This window comes from Oncorhynchus tshawytscha, linkage group LG18, assembly GCF_018296145.1.
Source record: "Oncorhynchus tshawytscha isolate Ot180627B linkage group LG18, Otsh_v2.0, whole genome shotgun sequence".
NCBI classification, from domain to species: Eukaryota; Metazoa; Chordata; class Actinopteri; order Salmoniformes; family Salmonidae; genus Oncorhynchus; species Oncorhynchus tshawytscha.
Genome location: NC_056446.1, coordinates 11,721,013 through 11,747,677, shown reverse-complemented (window position 1 = coordinate 11,747,677; position 26,665 = coordinate 11,721,013). Strand labels below are relative to the sequence as shown.

General features: G+C 42.6%; 1 protein-coding gene across 1 annotated transcript in view; it reads left to right on the top strand.

Annotated features, from left to right (window-relative positions):
* The window catches only part of rngtt (RNA guanylyltransferase and 5'-phosphatase), a 142,215-nt gene that overhangs the window by 90,128 nt on the left and 25,422 nt on the right, over positions 1-26,665 (top strand). The window contains exon 13 of the mRNA XM_024377821.2: positions 3,762-3,830. Within this exon, the coding sequence (XP_024233589.1) occupies positions 3,762-3,830 (69 nt within the window). The remainder of the gene's footprint in view (positions 1-3,761; positions 3,831-26,665) is intronic.

Here is a 26,665-nt window from a genome sequence, read left to right as displayed (position 1 = left end):
CCTTCCCTCAGTAAGAGCATTGAAGATGTGTCATGGCTGGGTCTTCCAGCATGACAACGACCCAAAACACACAGCCAGGGCAACTAAGGAGTGGCTCCGTAAGAAGCATCTCAAGGTCCTGGAGTTGCCTAGCCAGTCTCCAGACCTGAACCCAATAGAAAATCTTTGGAGGGAGCTGAAAGTCCGTATTGCCAAGCGACAGCCCCGAAACCTGAAGGATCTGGAGAAGGTCTGTATCGAGGAGTGGGCCAAAGTCCCTGCTGCAGTGTGTGCAAACCTGGTCAAGAACTACAGGAAACGTATGATCTCTGTCATTGCAAACAAAGGTTTCTGTACCAAATATTAAGTTCTGCTTTTCTGATGTATCAAATACTTATGTCATGCAATAAAATGCAAATTAATTACTTAAAAATCATACAATGTGATTTTCTGGATTTTTGTTTTAGATTCTGTCTCTCATAGTTGAAGTGTACATATGATAAAAATTACAGACATCTACATGCTTTGTAAGTAGGAAAACCTGCAAAATCGGCAGTGTATCAAATACTTGTTCTCCCCACTGTATTAAGCCTACCAGACGGCACCATTTCATTTGGTTAGTTATTTTTTACGGATAGCCAGGGGCTGTCTCCAACACTCAAAAAATCATTTACATATTAAGCATGTGTGTTTCGTAAGTCCGCCAGATCAGAGGCAGTATGGCTGACCAGGGTTGTTCTCTTGATTAGTGTGTGAATTGGAAAATGTTTGTCCTTCTACATAAGTGCTTTACACCACTGGAAAGATGAATGAATGAACTGAACTGTGAGTTGAGTTTATTCGTACTTTGAGGCTGCTGTACAGTGCCCATATTAATAGCAGATTGGTATTTATTGGATGACTCATGTACTGCAGGCAGCTCTGTAGGGTAGTCACTAGCTGGCACATTCACAAAGTCATACAATCTTATTTTAAACCTAACTTTAAGCCGAACATTAACCGCACTGCTAACCTTATGCCTAACTTTGTTTTCATGAATTTTGACAATATATTGCACATTTTTACTTTGCCACTGGCCCATCTAGTAGAAATCGCTCTGCCTCCAGGATAAGATTCATCCCAATAAACTGCATTTTCATATTAATACCTGCTCCCTGATGCCCCTATGCCTAGCTTTGGGCTGTATCTGTCTCTCCCATCTGGCAGCTGTCTGTGCCTCTGTTGAACAGCCTGGCTGGCTGCCTGCGTCCCTCCCTTCCTCCTCTAGGCTTTTTACCACAGGGCCCCAGCTTGCTGCAACCTCCGCATCAGGGCCAACATCACTAATAATAATACAGCCAGCCTACATGTCGCCACAGGCTGCTCCAACTCCGCTCTTTTATATTAGGCCACACAGTGAAACAGCTGATTGTGGATCTTCTACAGATGCACCTTTTTGAGAGCCTTCTGTCGAGCAGCATCACCGCCTGGTAAGGCAACTGCACCACCCTCTACCTCATGGCTCTCCAGAGATTGGTGTGGTCAGCCCAACGCATCACCGGTGGCACACTGCCTGACCTCCAGGACATTTACAGCACTCTGTCCAAGGAAGGCCAAGAAGATCATTAAGGACCTCAGCCACCCGAGCACAGGCTGTTCACTCTGCTACCATCTAGCAGACAGAGACCGAAAGACTGAGAAACACCTATCACCAGGCCATCAGACTGTTGAACAGCCATCACTAGCCGGCTATCTACAATTTGATTTTTTTTTTTTCTCATCAATCTACACACAATACCCGATAATGACAAAGTAAAAACAGGTTTTTATAATTTTGTTCTTAATGTTTTATAAATAAAACCCTGAAATATCACATTTACATAAGTATTCAGACCCTTTAATCAGTACTTTGTTGAAGCACCTTTAGCAGTGATTACAGCCTTGAGTCTTCTTGGGTATGACACTACAAGCTTGGCACACCTGTATTTGGGGAGTTTCTCCCATTCTTCTCTGCAGATCCTCTCAAGCTCTGTCAGGTTGGATGGAGAGCGTTGCTACATAGCTATTTTCAGGCCTCTCCAGACATGTTAGATCAAGTTCAAGTCCGGGCTCTGGCTGGGCCACTCAAGGACATTCAGAGACTTGTCCCGAAGACACTCCTGCGTTGTCTTGGCTGTGTGCTTACGGTCTTTGTCCTCTTGGAAGGTGAACCTTCACCCCAGTATGAGGTGCTGAGCGCTCTGGAGAAGGTTTTCATAAAGAATCTCTCTGCACTTTGCTCCTGACTAGTTTCCCAGTCCCTGCCGCTGAAAAACTTCCCCACAGCATGATGCTGCCACCTCCATGCTTCACCATAGGGATGGTGCCAGGTTTCCTACAGATGTGGCGCTTGGCATTCAGGCCAAAGATTTTAGTCTTGGTTTCATCAGATCTTGTTTCTCCTTTTTTTTATACCCCTTTTTTCCCCCAATTTCATGGTATCCAATTGTTAGTAGCTACTATCTTGTCTCATCGCTACAACTCCTATACGGGCTCGGGAGAGACGAAGGTTGAGAGTCATGCGTCCTCTGAACACAACCCAACCAAGCCGCACTGCTTCTTAACACAGCGCGCATCCAACCCGGAAGCCAGCCGCACCAATGTGTCGGAGCAACCTTGGTTAGCGTGCACTGCGCCCGGCCCACCACAGTAGTCGCTGGTGCGCGATGAGACAACGATGTCCCTACCGACCAAGCCCTCCCTAACCCGGACGACGCTAGGCCAATTGTGCGTCGCCCCACGGACCTCCCGGTCGCGGCCGGTTACGACAGAGCCTGGCCGCGAACCCAGAGTTTCTGGTGGCACAGCTGGCGCTGCAGTACAGCGCCCTTAACCACTGCGCCACCCGGGAGGCCGAATCTTGTTTCTCATGGGCTGAGAGTCATTTAGGTGCCTTTTGGCAAGTCCAAGGGTGCTGTCATGTGCCTTTTACTGAGGAGTGGCTTCCATCTGGTCACTCTACCATAAAGGCCTGATTTTGGTTGAGTGCTGCAGAGATGGTTGTCCTTCTGGAAGGTTCTCCCAAATGTTCTGCTCTTGGCTGTCTTTATTTGAAGACCATATTCAGTTAGCTGATTATGTAGTACAGCTTAATCTCAGGCTACTGTAAAAGCTATATTCATCTATCTAAGTCTCCTCTCCTGGGGATGCCTCAGCCAATATGGTACTGTAGATTGTCTTTCGCTGAACATCTGTCATCCTTAATCGAGGAGCTGAACAAGCCTCTCTTTTCCTGCCATCATGAGCCTAATTATTTATGTGGTCTGTGATATTTCGGTCATTAACCTAAGCCTAAACTGTCAAATGGTGTGCAACTGTGCATTGATGTTTCCAGCTTGATTGATGTGATATCAATCACTGAGATGAGTGCTTGATACTGATACAGTAACACAATAGACGATACATTGCGTTACTGTATATTGATAGATTGGTGGGTGGAAAAGATGGCCTCCAGCATAGTTCTACAAGGATTGCTTTTCTGCCTTATAATAGAAACCATGGCTTCGTCCCAAATGGCACCCTATACCCTACATAGTGCACTACTTTTGACAAGATGGACAATAGGGCTCTGGTCAAAAGAAGTGCAATATAAAGGTAATAGGGTGCCTTTTGGGATGCAATCCATGGTTATTATGTGTGAGCTTATAGGAGGATATAGATGTCATTCTATTAACCAGACTCCAGCTTGTTATTTCCATTCCTTGCTGTACAGTAACTGTCTGTCTGTCCTGTTGCTGATGATATCTCCTGTTGTGTTTTTCCAGCTCCTGGAAGGCAGCTTCACGTCCCAGGTCAGCCATGAAGTCGACGGCCTTATCTTCCAGCCTTGCGGGGTGAGTCTGTCTTAAACACTGTTATTTGTGTCAAAGCACTGGGTTATGTCTACAGGCTAATTGCACAGCAGCACCAAGTTTTCATCGACTTCCCTCTAATAATAAGGCAGCGGGGTAGGACTCCGCCTCAGGTTTCTGGAGAAGGTTATTTGTTGGGCTCACTCTTTGTCAGTCACCTCTACCTGCCCTCCTGTCACTGTGAAGGAAGGCATGCCCAAAACTGCACTCACACGGTCCACAGGTCAGACACGTGTGGAACAGCTACTGTCAGCACTGTAAAAGGGTCAAGGTAGGAAAGCCATCTCTGCTTTGTGTTGGTGGGAAATAGCCTTCTCTACCAACACTACTCTTACAATGTTATGATGATATTATTACAGCAGCGGTCCCAGGGAAGATTACCCTTATATGGGGAATGAATCGTGGACTTACATCATCTGCCTCCCTCAAGGAGGGACAGTGTCCCCTATTTGGATAGTTTGCAGAGACGTGTTTTTCTCTGGAGAGATACAACATGGCTCTGTACATAGTAAATTAATTAGCACAACATCACCTCAGATAACCGATAGTGTCTACACAGCGTAACGGAAGGGGTGGCATTTAGAGAGAGATATGTGATGGGGGTAAGTAGAATCAGAAGTGGTGTGCAGCTGTGCACACCTGCAGACGTTCAGATTGATTGGGCGCGGGGAGGCAGAGTGTTTTACATACAAGTTGCTATTCCGATCTGACTCAACGTCTTCTCTCTGATGCTGCACATTGTGCGACGTGCATCAACCCCGTCTCTTCCTAATACCGTCGGGGTACTACCTTCACGAATTCTCTAGTTTGGCGCCACAGGTGTTAGACATTTATTCTCGTAAAAAATATGCTTTACTCAGTCTGTGCTTTAGTTAGCTGCTACGGTAGGTGTCAAACAAACTATCAAGCAGTGTCTATGTATTTAACTACTTTTCCCTTTCTTGTGTTGAGGGCTGTTTTGCCCTGACCTCTTCTCGGAGTTCTCATTTATTTGCCATCAGGAGCCTTGTCTTCTTCCTTATGTCTCTGTGTTACAATATTGATTTCATATCCCTGGTCCAGCTGTAAATCATTGAGTAGCAACAAGAAAGTGATTGATCATCACTGAAATAGCCAAACCAGGAGATGGGACTATTTGACAAAGACAACACGGATCAATAGACAGGCATAGAAGGGAAGTAAAATACGTAGAACCTTTCCCCTAACTAGGAAATGAGGGTAGATTTGGACTCCACCTAAAAATCCAACCTGTTTGCCTATATCCCTTGAGATGAATGTTCATTCGATCAGTTGTTAGTTCACAGGTGAAATATTTATATTCCTTCTTTGGGCTGGAGAGAGAGCTTGTCCAGCCATGCACCTGCTAGAAGAAAACAGTTTTTCAACTCCTGTTGTCATTTCCCTATGGGCAAAACAATGGCCATGGCTTTTTCTTATGATCCAAGTTGTCAGATTGGATTCTCACTCAAGTGACTGTGCATCAAGGAATCAAGTTTTGCCTCGATAATAGCACTAGCCATTTAAGTCAGTCTATTTTGTCTGAAAGCAAGCAGCAGCCTGAGATCACTCACCTGGGTTAATTCAGAACTTTCCCCCAGCGTCTACAACTCATTATTTTGGTTTGCATCCCCCCTCGCCGTGAACAGTTTTTTGGTTTTGCGTCGCTCTATAATTTTAGAAATAATGATTGAAGAATATGGAAAAGCTCAGTAGCTGTCAGGTAGCAGGAGCCAGTTTCCTGGGTGTGCTGGGCTGGGAATGAAATTAGGCTGCAGAGTGCAGGTTTGGCGCGGCTGCAGCAGCCCCGCACTCCACCGGAACTCAGAGTGGCTGGCTCTCCGACGGGAATAGGCGTCTCTTTCAGGGGAGCTAATTGATGTGTCGTTTTATGTTATTAATATCACAGTGGTAATTTCCTGTTCCCCCATTATAGCCGGGTACATTGGATGCTCCCAAATGTCACCCTATTTCCATTATAGTGCACTACCTTTGACCAGGGCGCATATGACTCAAAAGTAGTCCACTATATAGGGTACCATTTGTTACGCAGCCACCGTGTTTGCCTCTTTCCCACTTTGTTCTTACCCTTCTTGTTCTCCCTCATAACAATTCCATTGATCGATGATCCTCGCATATTTTTTGAACAGTTCTGGCTTGGAAATTCTTCCATTTTCTCAGAAGCCCTTTTTATGATTGGCTTTGGAGCGTAAGCCCCACTTTAGGAGTAAGTAGGGGCTGTGTGGAAAATACTAATTACGGTCCATTTTCGGTGTATATCTTTTTGCTATTAAAGTCAGGAGTGTACATTGTTGTAATTTATGGCTGTATTTATTTAAAAAACACGTTAGCTACATTAGGTACTGTGCTGAGAAAGCCCTCGGGTGCAATATGTTCCACATTTAAATAAACATAGAATAAATAATATGTTTGGGAGCCATCATTGACTTTTCGTCTGTAGAAATAGCCTAGCCCTGCCTGGCTCCCACAATAAGGTTGTGTCCCAAATCGCACCCTATTCCTCACATAGTGCAGTAGTTTTGACCTGAGCCGTATGGTCCCTCTTTAAAAGTAGCTCACTGTGTAGGGAATAGTGTGCCTTTTGGAACACAGCCTAAGCCTCTGTCTGCATACCCAATGTTTGTGATGCTTGTATTGTTGTAGCCTGGCTGAGGGTCAGAGTGCCCTCTGTGACTGATGGGGTGCACCTGATAAGTTCTCAGCTCTGACTAAGAGGTGGATTGGATGCATACTGGCCTTTTTCGAGGTTTGGACGCTTATGTGGTGGCCTGATGTAGGACCCGAAATGGCCGAGCTGTCTATAGGCTTGCTGGTGGAGAGGCTGCCAGGCCGGATAATGTCGCTGAATGACCTTCCTCCCTCCTCAAACCAACAGCAAAGTTCACAGTGAAGGGGCCGACGTGAGTAAACACTCACTGCTGTCATCATGAAGTGCTTTGAGCGGCTAGTAAAGGACCATATCATCTCCACCTTACCCGATTCACTAGACCACTACAATTCGCATATCGCTCCAACAGATCCATGTACCACGCAATCGCCATTGCACTGCTTCACTGCCCTATCCTACCTGGACAAGAGAAATACTTACGTAAGAATGCTGTTCATTGACTACAGCTCAGCCTTCCAACGCCATAGTACCCTCCAAGCTCATCACTAATCTCAGGGCCCTGGGTCTGAATTCCTCCCTGTGCAACTAGGTCCTAGACTTCCTGATGGGCTGACCCCAAGTGGTGAAGGTAGGCAACAACACCTCCGCCACGATGATTTGAACACGCAGGCCCCACAGGGGTGTGTGCTCAGTCCCCTCCTGTACTCCCTGTTCACACATGACTGTGTAGTCACGCGCGTCTCCAACTCAATCATCTGACGACACAGTAGTGTTAGGCCTTATTACCAACAACGATAAGACAGCCTACAAGAAGAAGGTGAGAGCCCTGGCGGAGTGGTGTCAGGAAAATACTCTCCCTCAACGTCAACAAAACAAAGGAGCTGATTGTGGACTACAGGAGACAGCAGAGAAAGCACGCCCCCATCCACATCGGCAGAGCTATAGTGGAGAGGGTCAAAAGCTTCCAAGTTCCTCGTCGAGCACATCACTAACAACTTGAAATGGTCCCTTCATACAAAGAGCGTGGTGAAGGCGCAACAACGCCTCTTCAACTTCAGGATGCTGAACAAATTTTGCTTTGCCCCTAAGAACTTCACTAACGTCTACAGATGCGCCATTGAGAGCATCCTTTCGGGCTGTATCAATTTCACCGTAAGCGACCACATGGCTCTCCAGAGGGCACACTGCCTGCCCTCCAGGTGTCTACAGCACCCAGTGTCACAGGAAGGCCAAGAAGATCATCAAGGACTTAAGCCACCCGAGCCACGGCTTGTTCACCATGCTACCATTTAGAAGGAGAAGACCGTAGAGGCCAGAGTATGCGAGCTGGAAGTCTCGCTCATGTCACTCCAGGTACTTTCCAACCTCTCCGCTAAAAACCGCTCCGCGCTTCCGCTCCAAATTCGCTCCATTTATTAAATTCACAATTTAACCAACATCCATCTATTTTTGTGACTACCTGGACCTACCATTTGGTTTTGAATTATTGAAAGCAAACTATATGGATTTGAATGAAAAGTATTTGAATAAACATGAAAAGGTGAATGTAAAAAGCAAACATCATTTCAAATAGGCTACATGTCATATTAAACAGCATATAAACACTCTAAATAGGTCAGGAGCCAGACAGGGAGCCTAAGAAAGAACATAAATTAATTATTTAGGCTCTATTATTTCAAGGCTAAAGCCAACAAATAAATACATTGTGAAGCATTTGCGTGTGCGACACAATAGACTGGTAGGGACATAAAGCAATAAGCATTTAAATTACTTTTTCGTTGTATTTAATCATTATAGTCTTTAACTTGCGCATATAGCCTGACTCAGAATTAAATAAAACATTTAACAAAAAATGGCTTCGTGCCTTTGAATTCATTTTTAGAAACACGAATTTGGCCAGTCTGTGGCTTCAGGCTCATGTGATGGTGCCTGGAGAGCAGGCCAGGAGTGGAGAATATCCTCTCCCACACTTGAAGAGCCACTGGGGATGCTACTTTTTGGGCCACTCTTGCCAACTGAGCAGAGATGCAGAGTTGTTTTTATTTATTTAGGTAGGCCTAAAGATTTTTGTACAAAATAAGCCAATCAAAATGGAAAGTCCTTGAATATGCCACGCCTATTGGGGCATAATAAATTATGGCCTATTGTATAGAAAATAGAACAATAATGAACTAAACGTTTAAGAGCTCATATTTTTTGTTTATTATTTTTGCTACAATGGCGCGCATTGTTATCTTACCCACCTTGTTCCTTGCTTTTAGCATGTTCACGTACTGTAGTAAGTACACCATCATGCTTTCGGGCTACGTGTCTTTTCAGATTCCACAATGATTCTTGAGCTGTTGACACTACATCACCGCACGCCGTCTCTTGATTTTGGTCCTCATCTTTGTAAGTCACCTTGATTTAGCATCTGTGTGTTTTATCAGTTTCTTTATTAAAATATTTAACTCCATGACAGTAGCTAAAGCAAGGGGGCCATAGGAGCGCACAAGTAGACTACACATGCATGCTGGGCGAGCATGCCCTGAGCTCTTGAAGTGAGTGCTTACTGGAGTGAAATTAGAGCGGGAGTGAAATTAGAGCGGGAGCGAACGCTGAAGCACCAGGCTTTGCAAATCTCACTCCGCGCTCTAGTCAAGTTGGGCACGATCCACCCCAGCTGCTCTCCACTCACATACTCTGGTGCAAGTGCTTCAAAGCTGGGACTGAGAGACTGAGAAACAGCTTCTATTTCAAGGCCATCAGACTGTTAAACAGTTGCCCTGAACCTCAGTCTCTGTTCTAGCGGCTTACCCCCGATACTCTACCCTGCACCTTAGAGACTGCTGCCCTATAAACACTGGTCACTTTAAAAATGTTTTACATACTGTTTCACCCATTTAATATATATACATACTGTATTCTAGTCATGGCTCATCTTACAGTATATCACTTTTTTTCTGGGTTGTTTTATTATTTTATTGTTAGGTATTATTGCACTGTTGGAGCTAGAAACACAAGCATATTGCTTCACCTGCGAAAACATCTGCAATTCATTTTAATATAATGAGAAACATTCAGTTCAGTAGAACTCTTGATAGTTTGTCTTGATGAGCTATTTTGGAGCATCTGTACTGCCTTTGGTGAACAGCCTGCCGTGATTGCTTTTCATCATGTGTGAATCAAACCTGTCAGTGTGTTTTGAAGCTGTGGGCTGTGTGAAAATGTTCAAGACAAGTACAGGAAACAGGGAGACAGCTGTCCATACCATCCATCTTGTCATCAGGTCTCTTTACGTCTCTGTATGTTACTTAATTATCAGTTAAATTTACAAGTTATCACAGCATGATATAAATTGCTTTTCTTGTTCAGACTTACCTCACACGTTTAACCAGGGGGCTAATACATATTCCATGTGTTACTGCGTCAAAGCACCTCTGTTCAAAGAGAGAGAAATGTTTAAGTAGTGCACTATAAAGGGAATAGGGTGCCATTTGAGGTGCAGCCAGGGTGTGTTCTCCAATAGAGCTCTGCCTACAGTGGTTCTTCAATTAAAAGTAGCATTCATACTGTGGTATAGCATGCGGGACACCGTGGTACAGTATGGTGCATGACCGTGCGTGCCGTTATTGCTCGTTCGAACCACCAGACGGGAACTTTGAGCATATCTACTCCATTTATTAATCACGGCATTTGAAGTTGAGCAGAGCTCATCGTACCGTGCAATTGTGAATACACTTCATAATTACAATTTCATAAAACATCTGTTAATACAAGTCTTTCAAAAATATCAATATTTGCACAATATTGTGTGAAATAGTCGGGTGGTTAAAGGCCGACATTTGGTCATTTCAATTAAACCTGGTCGTTTCAATTCAAATTTGACTGGTTCCATTCTCTTTTATTTACGGTTATTTTTGTTTTTAAGAATTAATTTTCTTCCTGAAGAACACCAACCTCTCCTCTCATTCAATTTAGTTTTGATCACCAATTAGCTATTATGAGAGTTTTGGCTGGCTATTGTCCAATTTAATGGCTCATCAAGGCGTGTACTGTGGCCAATCACTACCATCACTACTATAAGCCCAGTACTGTATTCTAAAAATAAAAACACAGCATCTACAGTAGTAGAAATATATTATTGAATTAGACACAGTGCAGATGTTGATTAAGCTACTGTACAGTGTCCCTCGCCCTTTTCAATGTGTCATTCTCTGCCAATGGCACGCCGTCAGTGCCACCTGGCTCTGAACCAATGCATTAGCCATTGCCCGTATCTCTGCCCTCAGAGAATTTCTCTTTCTGCTTGTCTCTATTCAATGCCTCAAATAACTCTATATCACAGTTTCTGTTAGCCGGCTTTTGTCCAATTTAAAAATAAAAATAAATGTATAAACCGATGAATAAAATTTGCGCCGACCAATTGTCCGGGAGAAGAAGAAACAATCCCATTGCGAAATAATGCTTTTTAGCCTATTCATTGGTGGAAATGCCAGTCGCTAGAAATACATTTGACTGATCATGCTAATTGGTCTATAGGTTAATTTGCATAATTTTGTGGAATAAAATTGGCGCGTGTGTACAGTAGATTTGTTATGTATCTTATTTATCAAACGCGTACAGCATACGTCAGACAGCGCCAGAGTTGCTGCTGTAGCATCTTATGGTGCTTTCAAGATAACAGGGAACTGAGAAAAATACATGGTCAAATCATGACATCAGTGATCTTCAGGTTGGAATGTTGGAGCTCTAGAAAGAGGCCTGAGTTCCCAAGTTGGATGACTGTACAAAAATATTTTTCCCAGTCGGAGCTCGTTTTGTTCCGAGTTCCCATTTCGGAAGTTAGATATTTCCGAGTTCTCAGTTGTTTTGAACACTGCATCAAGCGGCAATGGAAGGTAGGATTCATCAGCACGTCACACACCACTTTGCAATGTGCTGGAGGCAGTATGCATTTTGAAAGCATATACACCCCTTCAAATTAGTGGATTCGGCTATTTCAGCCACACCCGTTGCTTACAGGTCTATATGTATATAATCGAGCACACAGCCATGCAATCTCCATCGACAAACACTGGAAGTAGAATGGCCTTGTTGAAAGTCACTGAGCTCTTCATTGTGACACCGTCATAGGATGCCATCTTCCCAACAAGTCTAGAGCTGTCCCAGTCAACTGCTAGAGCTGCCCCAGTCAACTGTAAGTGCTGTTATTGTGAAGTGCAAACGTCTAGGAGCAACAATGGCTCAGCCGCAAATTAGTAGGCAACACAAGCTCACAGAATGGATCGACAGCAGCACAAGAACTATTCGTCGGGGGCTACATGAAATGGGTTTCCATGGCCGAGCTGCCGCACACAAGCCTAAGATCACCATGCGTAATGCCAAGCATCAGCTGGAGTGGTGTAAAGCTTTTTTTGTTACTCCCCAAGTTGTATGCGTTAGTAAATACTTGGATACAATTTTGAGGTGCTCAAATCACTTATCTCCCTTAAGAAATAGTGTCGAACTTGTAGGTATCTGTAAAAATCTTGTTTATCCAAGCCATGTTTTTTACTTAGGTCTTGGAAGTTATCTAGGTCCCCATTCCTTATAATTGTACTGAATGATGTGATGCCTTTCTGCGTCCAATGTTTAAATCTGCTGTCCTGAGTTGCAGGGATGAAGCTGGGGTCGTATGCGGGCCAACTCAGCAGTTTGATCTCTCTGTCTAAATTATTTTGCTTAACTACCCTAAACCATGTCTTAATAAGAGAGAAATTAATCCACTGATTTTGTCTATTGTATATTTCTATTACCATGTCCTTGTTTCCCAAAACTGACGATGGGTATCTCTGTCAAAGTAGTCTCAATGTCTTTCCATTTGGATTCGTATTCTGAATTGCACCAACACACGAGGTCTCAATTGGGCTGACACAAAATTATCTTTTGGGTTTGGTAAGGCCATACCCCCACAGTTTTTTGGTAATTGTAATGTTTGTTGCATATCAAATTCTTGGTCTCTTACTGTTCCAGATAAACCTTGATATCTGTTTATCCCATTCCCTAAACTGTTTAGGTGGGATTTCTATGGGCAGTGATTGGAACAAGTACAGTAACCTTGGCAGGATGTTCATTTGGATTGTTTCAATTCTACTACTAAGATCTAAGGGAAGTGAATTCCACCTGTCTAGGTCATCATATATTTTCTTGTTGATGTGATCGTAATTCATGCAATAAAGTTTGGGTGTATCTTTTGGTAGATATACTCCAAGATATTTAATGGATGAAGCGGTCCAGTGGAAGTTGCGCAACATTGCTATGGACTCTGCAATTGCGTGAGAACAGAGTGAATGCCTCTATTAAAAAGAGAAGGATCCCATCCAGCTTTCTATAGGTTATGCCTGCTATATTTATTTCTCAACTTTCCTAATATGAAGCACATTGCTTCTCTTTACAACAGGAGTATAGCCTACCTGGCTGGCATAAAAATTAACCACGGCAAAAGCGTCCTCCATTTGCTATTTCAGTGCATTGATGACTTGTTGGCTGATGAAAAGTAAATGTGGACAGTTCTTCCAATATCTTCAATATGCGCCTCGAAATTGGATAAGAACACACGCAGTTGTGTCCCCGTTGTGTCTGTCTTCACTTGTAGCCTGTGAGAAAGACCCGATCACATGATGGAGATCCATGTGAGTGAGAGGTGCTTTTGCACGCAGCCGAGAGAAGGGAATTATAATTATTATATTCAGCACAACGGCCACTGGCCACAAAAGGCATGGATTTTTGGGAGGGGGGCAAATGCGGCTGGGAAGTTCAAGGCATTATCAATTATTGTCAAATTGTGAAGGAGAGACTAATGAAGTGTGTACAGCCTGTGCAAAAAAAAACAAAGCAGATCTCTTTTCATGCAACTTTTTTTCTAATCATCATGAGCGTCATATCTTCCTCAGATCCTCAAAAAGTTCTTCAGCTGCACCATTGAGAGCTGGTTGCATCGCTGCCTGGTATGGCAACTGCTCGGCCTCCGACCGCAAGGCACTACAGAAGGTAGTGAGTACGGCCCAGTACATCACTGGGGCCAAGCTTCCTGCCATCCAGGACCTTTATACAAGGCGGTGACAGAGGAAGGCTCTAAAAATTGTCAGACTCCAGTTACCCAAGTCATAGACTGTTCTCTCTGCTACCGCATGGCAAGATATACCGGAGCTCCAAGTCTAGGTCCAAGAGGCGTCTAAACAGCTTCTACCCCCAAGCATTAAGACTCCTGAACTTCTAATCAAATGGCTACCCAGAGTATTTGCGTTGCTGCTATACTCTTATCTATGCATAGTCACTTTTATAACTCTACCTACATGTACATATTACCTCGACTAACCGGTACCCCCTGTATATAGTCTTGCTATTGTTATTCTACTGCTGCTCTTTAATTACTTGTTCCTTTTATTTCTTATTTTAAATCGTATTTTTTAAACTGCATTGTTGGTTAAGGGCTTTTAAGTAAGCATTTCACTGTTGTATTTGGCGCATGTGACTAATACAAATTTGATTTGATCATGCAGCCTTAGAATGTTTTCAAAATCAAAACATATAGCCCAATATTTCTATCATAACTAAAGTTACATAAATAACTCTAAATTAAGCTTATAGGAGTACCTGTTTCTTTGTTAACCGCTCAACACAGAACAGCCACATGTCTGCACTCCCTCAAATAGTTTGGAGAAAATATATTTTCTATTTTATTCAGCTGTGTTCAATTGTATTCTTCACGCTATAAAATGCCACAGAATTCTAAGCAAATCTTAACTAAATGAACTAGTGTAGCCCACAACCGTATAGCATAGCCTGATCAGGGCCTACCATAAGGATGGCAGGGTATGCTATTCTGTTCTTCTGAAATAGACTACCTTTTCTTCATGTTTCTTTAGACCTGTCTATAATAAGTAATGGATTTATTGTGACATCTGGACATGGATTTAATATACTTTTTTTAAATGTAGATGTTCCAAAGGTCTGCATCAGTGGCTTGACTATGTGTGGAAGCCTGGAGATGCTAAATGTGTTTATGTTAATTAGCGGTCATTTACCGTGAAACATGCAGTTTTTTGCTTGACACTCACCAGTTGACAAAATTTCATGACCGCCACAGCCCTAATAGTGCCAACAGTAAAGTTTGGTTGAGGAGGAATAATGGTCTGGGACTGTTTTTCATGGTTCAGGCTAGGCCTCTTAGAAATCTTAGTGCTACAGCATACAATGACATTGTAGACTATTCTGTACTTCCGACTTTGTGGCAACAGTTTGGGGAAGGCCCTTTCCTATTTCAGGGGAAGGCCCTTTCCTATTTCATGACAGTGCACAAAGTGAGATCCGTACAGAAATGGTTTGCCGAGATCGGTGTGGAAGAACTTGACTGGCCTGCACAGAGCCCTGACCTCAACTCCATCGAACACCTTTGGGATGAATTTGAACGCCGACAGCGAGCCAGGCCTAACCGCCCAACATCAGTGCCCGACCTCACTAATGCTCTTGTGGCTGAATGGAAGCAAGTCCCAGCAACAATGTTCCAACATCTAGTGAAAAGCCTTCCCAGAAGAGTGGAGGCTGTTACTGCAGCAAAGGGGGGGAACCAACTCCATATTAATGCCCATGGTTTTGGAATGAGATGTTCGACGAGCAGGTGTCCAAATACTTTTGATCATGTAGTGTACTTAATTGTTTGAAACCTGAAAGTTTTAATGCATATTATTATAAGGCATGTCTTACCTTGCTTCAAACTAGCCTATTGGATCTCCTCTCCTTCTAAATTTTCATATCTGTCACATGAAACAGCTCGCATGTGCAGTGCCCTTTTGACAATGTTGTTTTCCCTGCTAATTTCTTTATGGAACGAACATCTGCACGTGGTCTAATGCCTTGTGTGCATTGCTGCGGGTGTGCAATACATATGGGTCTGTTCAATTTCTCAAATTTCCAGTAAATTTAAATGTTGCCAGTCCGGCGCAACATTTTCCTAACGCAAACCTTGCTGTACATGTACTCTACCGGTCAAAGGTTTTAGAACACCAACTCATTCAAGGGTTTTTCTTTATTCTTTTACTATTTTCTACATTGTAGAATAATAGTGAAGACATCAAAACTATGAAATAATACATGGAATCGTGTAGTAACCAAAAAGGTGTTAAACAAATCAAAATATATTTGAGATTCTTCAAATAGCCACCCTTTGCCTTGATGACAGATTTTTCACATTCTTGGCATTATCTCAACCAGCTTCACCTGGAATGCTTTTCCAACCGTCTTGAAGGAGTTCCCACATATGCTGAGCACTTGTTGGCTGCTTTTCCTTCACTCTGCGGTCCGACTCATCCCAAACCATCTCAATTTGGTTGAGGTCGGGGGATTGTGGAGGCCAGCTCATCTGATGCAACATTCCGTCACTCTCCTTGGTAAAATAGCCCTTACACAGCCTGGAGGTGTGTTGGGTCATTGTCCTGTTGAAAAACAAATGATAGTCCCACTAAGCCCGAAGCAGATGGGATCACGTATCGCTGCAGAATGCTGTGGTAGCCATGCTGGTTAAGTGTGCCTTGAATTTTAAATCACGGACGGTGTCACCAGCAAAGCATCCCCGCACCATAACACCACCTCCTCCATGCTTCACGCTGGGATATACACATGCGGAGATCATCTTTTCACCCACACCACGTCTCACAAAGACACGGCGGTTGGAACCAAAAATCTCAAATTTGAACTCCAGACCAAAGGACAAATTACCACCGGTCTAATGTCCATTGCTCGTATTTCTTGGCCCAAGCAAGTCTTTTCTTCTTATTGGTGTCCTTTTAGTAGTGGTTTCTTTGCAGCAATTCAACCATGAAGGCCTGATTCATGCAGTCTCTGAACAGTTGATGTTGAGATGTCTGTTACTTGAACCCTTTGAAGCATTTATTTGGGATGCAATTTCTGAGGCGGATAACTCTAATGAACGTATCCTCTGCAGCAGAGGTAACTCTGGGTTTTCCTTTCCTGTGGCGGTCCTCATGAGAGCCAGTTCCATCATTAGCGCTTGATGGTTTTTGCGACTGCAATTGAAGAAATGTTCAAAGTTCTTGAAATGTTCCGTATTGACTTACGTTCATGTCTTAAAGTAATGATGGACTGTCGTTTCTCTTTGCTTATTTGAGCTGTTCTTGCCATAATATGGACTTGGTCTTTTACCAAATAGGGCTATATTCTGTATACCCCACCCCCCCTACCTTGTCACAACACAACTGATTGGCTCAAACACATTGAGAAGGAAAGGAATTCCACAAATTAACTTTTAAGAAGGCACACCTGTTAATTGAAATGCATTCCATGTGACTACCTCATGAAGCTGGGTGAGAGAATGCCAAGAGTGTGCAAAGCTGTCATCAAGGCAACAGGTGGCTATTTGAAGAATCTCAAATATAAAATATATTTGGTTACTTTTTTTGGTTACTACATGATTCCATAGGTGTTATTTCATAGTTTTGATGTCTTCACTATTATTCTACAATGTAGAAAATAGTACAAATAAAGAAAAACCTTTGAATGAATAGGTGTTCTAAAACCTTTGACCGGTAGTATAGGTCTCCTGATTTTGAACCTGATCAAACTTGTTTGGCATCATCTGAATACATATATTCGTAGCTCTGCCAAGCCTACAAACAAAGATCAAGATGTTTTGACTAGAGTAACTAACAATACAACAAATACATTGATGATGTCATGGTCTTGGCGCTGGGGGGGGGAGTGCAACTAAAATGTAGTTGAAGTAAACATCTGCATTTTGTATCTTTCATTACAAAAAACCAGAGAGCTTGATAAACAAATACTGTAGATGCTCCTTTCTATTGAATATACTGTATATAAATCATTACCTATTATAAAGTTGATTTGCTTCATTCTTTTAATTAAAAACTGTAGGCCTTAACCAATGTTGTCTGTCGACACGGAGGCACAACTTGTGGCAATTGGGGGGAATTTTTCACACATAGGCCAAGCTAATGCGGCTAATTGATTACCGGTATTTTTACTTTGTCACACTATTGTAAAGTGTGAAAAAACTATAATACTGTTTGTTTGCCTGGCTGAGTGTATGAGCTGAAATATTCTGAAACTAATGAAGGCTTGGTCTATTTAGAAGGCTATTTTGCAGCATAAAGCTTTATTTGTGATTTGAAAACCGAGAACAGAAAATATACTAGTTTCAATGGCATATGAGGAAGTGTTTATAAATTAATTCCCTCAAAGTTTGAATGGTCTGGTTTTGCTCTGCTATTGAAGCAAGGTAAGAAATTCCTCATAAGGTCTATATGGAGTAAAACGTCCAAGTTTCAAACAATTAATGGTTTATATTCTGTTTCAGCTTCATGCTTTGAAAGAGGCGCATTATTCCCGACAATTTATAGGCCTACAGCTGAACTGCCCAACCCTCTTCCTGGAGATCTACTGTCCTGTAGGTTTTCAGTCCATCCCAAATTTAGCATATCTGATTCAGCTAGTTAAGGTCTTGTTGAGCAGCTAATTAGTAGAATCAGGTGTGTTAAATTAGGGTTGGACTGAGGGTTTGAGGAAGAGGGTTTGGCAGCCCTGGCCTGCAGTATGCATAGCCAAATCACTGATACCATCCTGTATTTAAGATTCCTGCCCCTCAGCCCTGCCTCTTTTCTTTGCGCGTTGTCAGAAACTTTGTTGAACTGGTATAAATTGCTAGTTGGGCCATGGTGTGGGGGCATTCCAATGAGTTGTGTCCGGGGCTGTTGGAACCCAGATCTGTTGTGTTTATACCCAGCTTAAACTACACATTCTTTCTGATCGTCTTTGACATACGCAGTTAGTCTCCTCTCGCTGCAGCTCGTCTCGTATGAGTTATTATGTGGATTATAATAAATTAACTTATTTTTAGGAGGTAGATGCATTTTTAGTTAGGGCAAATCAGGTCTGTGATTCTGACTTTACGCGAATGCGGCCCTGGCACTCCGTCAATGCCGCCTGTCTCCGGATCAATCCATCAGCCGTCGCACGTCTCTGCCCTCAGAGTTTCTCTTTCTGCTGGTCTGCCTTCAATGACTCGATCTTTGAATCTGATCCCATCTGCACCTTCATCAGATGAGCTGAATGTTACTGCCCTGGGCCCCTGATCTTTGCTGTACTGAAGAATTGAAAACCTTTTTTCTTTAGAACAGACTAGCTGGGATTGATTTATAATTTGTTTGTAAATTATTATTGTATTTGTGTTTACACTGTTCCAAACGGTCAGAAAAAAGATTGTAATCAAACAGCACCTGTTTGACACATACTGTAATAAGGACGCAGCGCTCGCTCCTCCTACCTTTCTTGATTTCCTTATTGTTGTTTTTACTATTATCATTATAGTAATAAGTCATATCATTATAGTAATAAATCATGTCATTATCATTAGTGGGCGTGGTAGACTCTATTCTACCTTCGTTCAGAAGACTGACCGCAGCATCTATCTGTGCCTAAACTGTGGCACAATTTGGTGGATTTTTCACACCTAGCCAAGCTATTAGACTATCCTTTTGTAAATTAACGGAGGTGTGAATGTTTTGTGCAGAGTCTCTCTCTCCAGAGTCCTGCATTAAAAAAAATGTTGGGTAGTCCCAGATTTGAACTTGAATAATAATGGCACAATTACACTTGACATGTTGACTGAAGATTTCCACCCCAATTATTTTTAAGAAATTGGAAGAAGTCCGAGTGATGAATGGACTGTTTTTTTAAGTTATTGTTTTAGTAGCTTTATTTGTTGGCTAATTCAGTCTTTCATCGAAGTGATGACTGGAATATTTGTGCTAATTAAATGTGCTAATTCTTTGCCTAAAGTTGTTTTAGTAGGTTTATTTGTTTTCTAATTTAGGCTTTCATTTATAGACCATACGCAGGCCATATAGGAGTTTAGACCAGTGAGTCTGGATAAGAGTTGAGTAGGCCGATTCAAAATAAATGTAGGATTTTTTTAAAGCCTGTATTCAATTCTGGGACTTGATTATTTAGGTTTAAATTAGAAGGCTCTTTCAAAGCAATTTGAGTTGTCAATGTGCCGCATTGCATTTTGAAAATAAAAATATGAATTTCCTCCATAGCATGGTTTCTTTTTATCCAAATGTTGAATATACATGCAGACAAATTAAGTCATGCAGGAAAGAGGAATAATAGCCTACTGTCTGGATTCATAAAAACAATTATTCTAAATAAATGTGTTCTTTTTGTCATTTCAAGGATCGGCTCTCGGAAACTCATAAGAGGTACTTTTCTTTCTTCAACATAATTCCTTCATCCAGAAGGTTAAAACCATAGGTCTTAAGCCATCAGTAAATTTAAATTAGATTTACCAGGTTCAGTTTTAATTATGTTTCACTGCCTACAGCAAAGAGTGATGCCGAGGTAGAAATGTCATGTTTTATGGGATTTTGTTTATACTAATTTCAATCTGTCAGCTCCTCTGACTGGCTAGTATTCACCTAAAAATATGTGTTTAGGCAGCAGGGTAGCCTAGTGGTTAGAGTGTTGGACTAGTAACCGAAAGGTTGCAAGTTCATATCCCCGAGCTGACAAGGTACAAATCTGTCGTTCTGCCCCTGAACAGGCAGTTAACCCACTGTTTTAGGCCGTCATTGAAAATAAGAATTTGTTCTTAACTGGCTTGCCTAGTTAAATAAAGGTAAAATAAAAATTAGGTAGCTAGATAGCTATCAAATTAATTGTGCAAAAATATGATGGCTAACATCAGTGGCGCTGACAGATGTCTGTCAGCGCTCTATCTCATAAAACATTACATTGCTACCTAGGCTTCAATTAGTTAACACAATTTTAAAGTTTATTAGGAAGTTTAATTATTTTTATTTATTGTTTTACCCCTTTTTCTACCCAATTGTGGTATCCAATTGGCAGTTAATCTTGTCTCATCGCTGCAACCCCCATACGGACTCGGGAGAGGCGACGGTCGAGAGCCATGCGTCCTCCAAAATACAACTCAACCAAGCCGCACTGCTTCTTGGTACAATGCCCACTTCACCCAGAAGCCGCCCGCACCAATATGTCGGAGGAAACACCGAATACCTGGCGACCGTATCAGCGTGCACTGTGCCCGGCCCGCCACAGTAGTGGTGGCTAGTGCGAGATGGGACAAGGACATCCCGGCCGGCCAAATCCTCCCCTAACCCGGACGACGCTGGGCCAGTTATGCACTGCCCCAAGGGTCTCCAGGTCGCGGCCGGCTACGACAGATCCTGGACTCAAACTCAGAATCTAGCGATCTAATCATTGCGATGCAGTGCCTTAGACCTCTGTGCCACTCGGGAAGCCTGAAAGTTGAAATCTTAAATTAGACAATCACGAACAACTTTGGTAGGTAACTAGCTAGATAGCTTGGTTTCCTTTTTCCATCAGATTTTTTTGTAATCCCCCTGATTGCTCATCAACGGTTACTTGTCTTAGAACTCATGTGTTCACCAGAAACGGCATCTGGTGAACTGTTTGCCACTTGTGGCAATAAATATTGTTGCCACAGACTCAAATAGAACCTTGAGAGAAATGTTTGTCAGAAGAAAAAAAAACTCTGGCGAACTGTTGTGGCAATAAATATTATTGTTGAAAAAGGTCTGCCTCAGATTCACCATTACTGGCAACATTTTCTGACACACTATTTAGATTGCAGCAAATTTGCCACAAACCTAGAGGTTTGCAACAAAATACATTTTTGTAAAGGTTTTCACAATGTGCATAAATGAGGCCCATTCTGATGACTTGCCTGTAGGTTTTTTGTCGCTGTAGTCCACTCTTTCATTCAGTTTCTTAATTACATCTGCAAAGAAACTCACTTTATATAAACTAGGGCTATCACTCTCTTCACACTTAATTTCAGAATTCATTCTTTGTTGTTTTTTTTAGGGAGGGAAACCAAAAGCATAATCAGCGTTCTAACTCCCCCTTGCGATAGTCTGGCGCTATGACAGAAATACACTGCATCATAAGTTCTAAACTTTTAATTGAGGAACCACTTCTCAGTCTACGGTCACCTGCCTCCCCTGTTTATCCTATCACCACTGTTTGCCCTCAGTCTGAAACATCAGCTCCATCAGTGTGTGTATCAATCATCTCCTTTCTCTACTGGTGGCACGGAGAGCCAGGCCCCCTCTTATCCTCCCCCTCATATCTTTGTCACCAGGAAGGATGTCTGTCCGTCCGATGTTCACTGGCTCCCCTGCGGTAATGCTTCCCAGTGGGACTGTTATCTGCAGCCGCTCAGTCGGATCATAGCACGGCCACTGCCTCAGACACCCCACTGGACCACATATCTATCTGTCACACTGGGGCTACTGACCAGAAGAAAATCAACAGCCCCTACACAGCACCACTGACTGACACCAAGTGTGTGTCCCAAATGGCACCATGTTCCTTCAAACGTGGTGCACTATAGGGAATAGGGTGCTACTTGGGATGTGTCCGATGCCTTGTGTTAATCAGGGATTATGATTTGTGTCCTTTCTATTCTTAGACCAGTCCCTGTCTGTCTCAGATATAAATTAAATCATGTTTTGTAATGATTGTGGGATGGGGCTTTCCAAGAAGCACAATCATGCCTGACCTCATTACTGATTATACAGTATGCCATATCAGAGATTAGTATTTTCTTATTTAGACTTTTCTCTCTCATAACTTAGCTTCTTGGGGTGTAGATTGACATAAGCAGATGGTCTGTTCACAATTTATCTGATGTACTGCCAACCACTTGGAGTAAGGTTACTGAGTGATTAAGGTCGTAACGTTGATGTACTGTCGGAAAGATGTGTGTTTTGTTATGTGTGATGTCTTGGTGCTAGCTGGTGTGATGTCTTGGTTAGAATCACCTTTATTCTTTTACACATACAAAGAATGTGGTGGTCCATGTGAAAGCACATTCTCCTCTTGTGCATGACAAGCAGCCTGTCAAACCTGCTGTTCTCTGGAGGTGCTACTGCAACAACAGTCTGTGCTTCCACTGAAATGGACACTGCAAAGTACTTGTTTTTGTTTAATTACTTTAATTTGCTTCAAGCCAACAGTGTGTAGAACCTTAAATGGATAGAGCGAGACTAACAATAAAGCCCTTTTTCTACTTACCCAGAGTTCGATGAACTCTAAGAACAACAAATGTACTTTTAGAAGCTTAACCCCCAGGTGTGGGAGTTTTTTTCATTAGCTTGAACTAAAGCAAGCAGAAGGCAGGGAAGAGTAGTAATTATTACCACAGTGTTATTTACTCAGCGTAGAGGGATACAACCTCTGACTGTGTTAGCCAATTAAGAGACATTAGCAGACATTTTTACAAAATCAACTTAGTCATGCGCGCATATGTTTTTGTCTATTTGGGTGGCCCCAGGAATCGAACCCACAATCCTGGCGTTGCAAGCGCCATGCTCAACCAACTGAGCCATACCCCTCCAAACAAACAAATGTCAGGTAGTGTTACCTATGCCCAGTAGAACAGAGCCCCTCACACACACACACACCTCTCTCCTGGCACCGAAACAGCGATACTACTCCCAATAAACATAGACCTGCCATGGTGGCACGGAGGAATAGCCTAGCTATCACAGACAAAATATTTATTTTGATCTTCAGCGCCATGGGGGGTTCATACCTCCGGGCTCTCTCTGGCTTTTTGGATTCTGCAAGAAGACGGAATGGAAAAGACTGAGGAAATATTGGACCAGGATTTATGCCGTGTAGAAATCTCTTCTTTCTGAAGAATGTAATGCTTATTTTTCCTTTTCTGTTAGTCACACTGTATATTCTCCTAGTTTGAACGTGAACTGGGGGTAGACTGGGTGTGTCCCCTAAATAGCATCCTATTCCATATTGCTCTGGTCAAAAGTAGCGCACTACATAGGGAATAGGGTGCCATTTGGGATGCAGATATTTTGGAGATGAACAGAGTATTAATGCCAGTTGGTGCTTGGATCTGACTGCTAAATGTCCAGGCAGTAATATAATCACAGCAGTGGTTCTTACTCACTGCTCTTTGGTTATCTTGCCCAACACAGTGTTCTTGGGAAATGTTTCTTTGTGTGGGGGGCATTAATAATAACAGAACAGTGTCATTGTCACAGATGGCTAAATAGCAAATGGGCCACCGCTCTTTGTACAGAGTGTACGAAAACCCATAAGACCCCCCCCATGAACTGTGTTCATCTTAAATAATACATAATTTCCAATGGAGACAAAAATAAAATGACGCAAATATATCATGGTGCGGACTGTCTGGTCCCAATGTGGGAGGGCTGTGGTAGATTGGAGTGATTTATAATGAAATATTGTTACTTGGATATGATTATAGCTAATCTTTCACTCAGTGGATAACAGATGAATTTGGTTTTATAAATGAGCCAGTGCATCCCTTTAAACATCACTTCCTCCTAATACACTCATTCTGCTCATTTTGAGAAAATTGTCCCTGAGATAATTGATATCATCAATTTAGATGGAATGTTTTCATGTTACCTTTCAACTCCGGGCTTATAAATGTATACGTCGGTATCTTTGGGCGGTGGCTGTGGTCACGTCTCTGCAGGGTGTTTGTCGCATGATTTATGCTGCACTTAGGTTATGCGTGCGTGCTTGCGTGCATATCTGAGCGCTGACAGAGGCGGCTCCTCTCCTGGGAGGGGATTTAGTGGAGGGCTCCCTCCTTTTGTCTTTATTCCTCAGCAACACTAACAAAGAGCCTGCCGTGGAGCAAACAAAAAGCTGTTATTCAAAGAAGAGAACTCTCTGTGAATATTACTGTGATGGGAAGGGAGTGATCTCTAAGCAATAGATCGTCATTTGACTTATGCTATATTTGAAATGTACACTATATAATATCGTTCACAATTCAGCCTTGCCATTTCTGCACTTGTGTCAGATGATGGATTATATTGTAATAGCAGAATACAGCTCTGTATCTTTGCTTTGTAGGTGTCTCAAACGGCACTGGGCACCGTGTGTTCTCTATGGGCACCAGGAATACCTCATTCCAGGGTGACACATCACCAGAGTCCTCTGATGATACCCCTGACTGTTCTGTCATATTAGCAGTGTGGAGAGGTGATCTTTACATCCAAGCAGGCTAACCGCAGTATAGTGGGAATCACTGGTGCTACTCCTCCACAGTAGGTCCAGATGGCGTGGAGAACCGGACAGAAACAGGCCGGAGTATATTCAGCCTTCAGTGCCTTTCCACTGGGCAGCACCCTCATGTTGTCTGTCCTACTATGGTAAACCCACTGATTTCATCGGCAGTGACAGTTGGCTGTTTATATGCAATGTGCGATCCATCACATACAGTGCCTTGCGAAAGTATTCGGCCCCCTTGAACTTTGCGACCTTTTGCCACATTTCAGGCTTCAAACATAAAGATATAAAACTGTATTTTTTTGTGAAGAATCAACAAGTGGGACACAATCATGAAGTGGAATGACATTTATTGGATATTTCAAACTCTTTTAACAAATCAAAAACTGAAAAATTGGGCGTGCAAAATTATTCAGCCCCCTTAAGTTAATACTTTGTAGTGCCACCTTTTGCTGCGATTACAGCTGTAAGTCGCTTGGGGTATGTCTCTCTCAGTTTTGCACATCGAGAGACTGACATTTTTTCCCATTCCTACTTGCAAAACAGCTCGAGCTCAGTGAGGTTGGATGGAGAGCATTTGTGAACAGCAGTTTTCAGTTCTTTCCACAGATTCTCGATTGGATTCAGGTCTGGACTTTGACTTGGCCATTCTAACACCTGGATATGTTTATTTTTGAACCATTCCATTGTAGATTTTGCTTTATGTTTTGGATCATTGTCTTGTTGGAAGACAAATCTCCGTCCCAGTCTCAGGTCTTTTGCAGACTCCATCAGGTTTTCTTCCAGAATGGTCCTGTATTTGGCTCCATCCATCTTCCCATCAATTTTAACCATCTTCCTGAAGAAAAGCAGGCCCAAACCATGATGCTGCCACCACCATGTTTGACAGTGGGGATGGTATGTTCAGGGTGATGGGCTGTGTTGCTTTTACGCCAAACATAACGTTTTGCATTGTTGCCAAAAAGTTCAATTTTGGTTTCATCTGACCAGAGCACCTTCTTCCACATGTTTGGTGTGTCTCCCAGGTGGCTTGTGGCAAACTTTAAACAACACTTTTATGGATATCTTTAAGAAATGGCTTTCTTCTTGCCACTCTTCCATAAAGGCCAGATTTGTGCAATATACGACTGATTGTTTTCCTATGGACAGAGTCTCCCACCTCAGCTGTAGATCTCTGCAGTTCATCCAGAGTGATCATGGGCCTCTTGGCTGCATCTCTGATCAGTCTTCTCCTTGTATGAGCTGAAAGTTTAGAGGGACGGCCAGGTCTTGGTAGATTTGCAGTGGTCTGATACTCCTTCCATTTCAATATTATCGCTTGCACAGTGCTCTTTGGGATGTTTAAAGCTTGGGAAATCTTTTTGTATCCAAATCCGGCTTTAACTTCTTCACAACAGTATCTCGGACCTGCCTGGTGTGTTCCTTGTTCTTCATGATGCTCTCTGCGCTTTTAACGGACCTCTGAGACTATCACAGTGCAGGTGCATTTATACGGAGACTTGATTACACACAGGTGGATTGTATTTATCATCATTAGTCATTTAGGTCAACATTGGATCATTCAGAGATCCTCACTGAACTTCTGGAGAGAGTTTGCTGCACTGAAAGTAAAGGGGCTGAATAATTTTGCACGCCCAATTTTTCAGTTTTTGATTTGTTAAAAAAGTTTGAAAAATCCAATAAATGTCGTTCCACTTCATGATTGTGTCCCACTTGTTGTTGATTCTTCACAAAAAATACAGTTTTATATCTTTATGTTTGAAGCCTGAAATGTGGCAAAAGGTCGCAAAGTTCAAGGGGGCCAGATACTTTCGCAAGACACTGTATATAAATGGATTCGCTAGATGGAGTGCTATGTGTTCACGTCGAGTGTCTGTTTTGTACTTTCATAATGTAGATACTCCTGCGAAACAACAGTAATAAAACATTTTAAAAGTACTTTTCCTTCAGAGAAACAACTCTAAGGTCACCCAGGAGTCTAGAGTCTCGAGGGGTAAGTTAGTCGCTGTGGTTTTTATTGAGGACAGCATAATTCCTTACCTGTATTCATCTAAATCTTTTACACATCCAATGTGTGTGAGGTAAA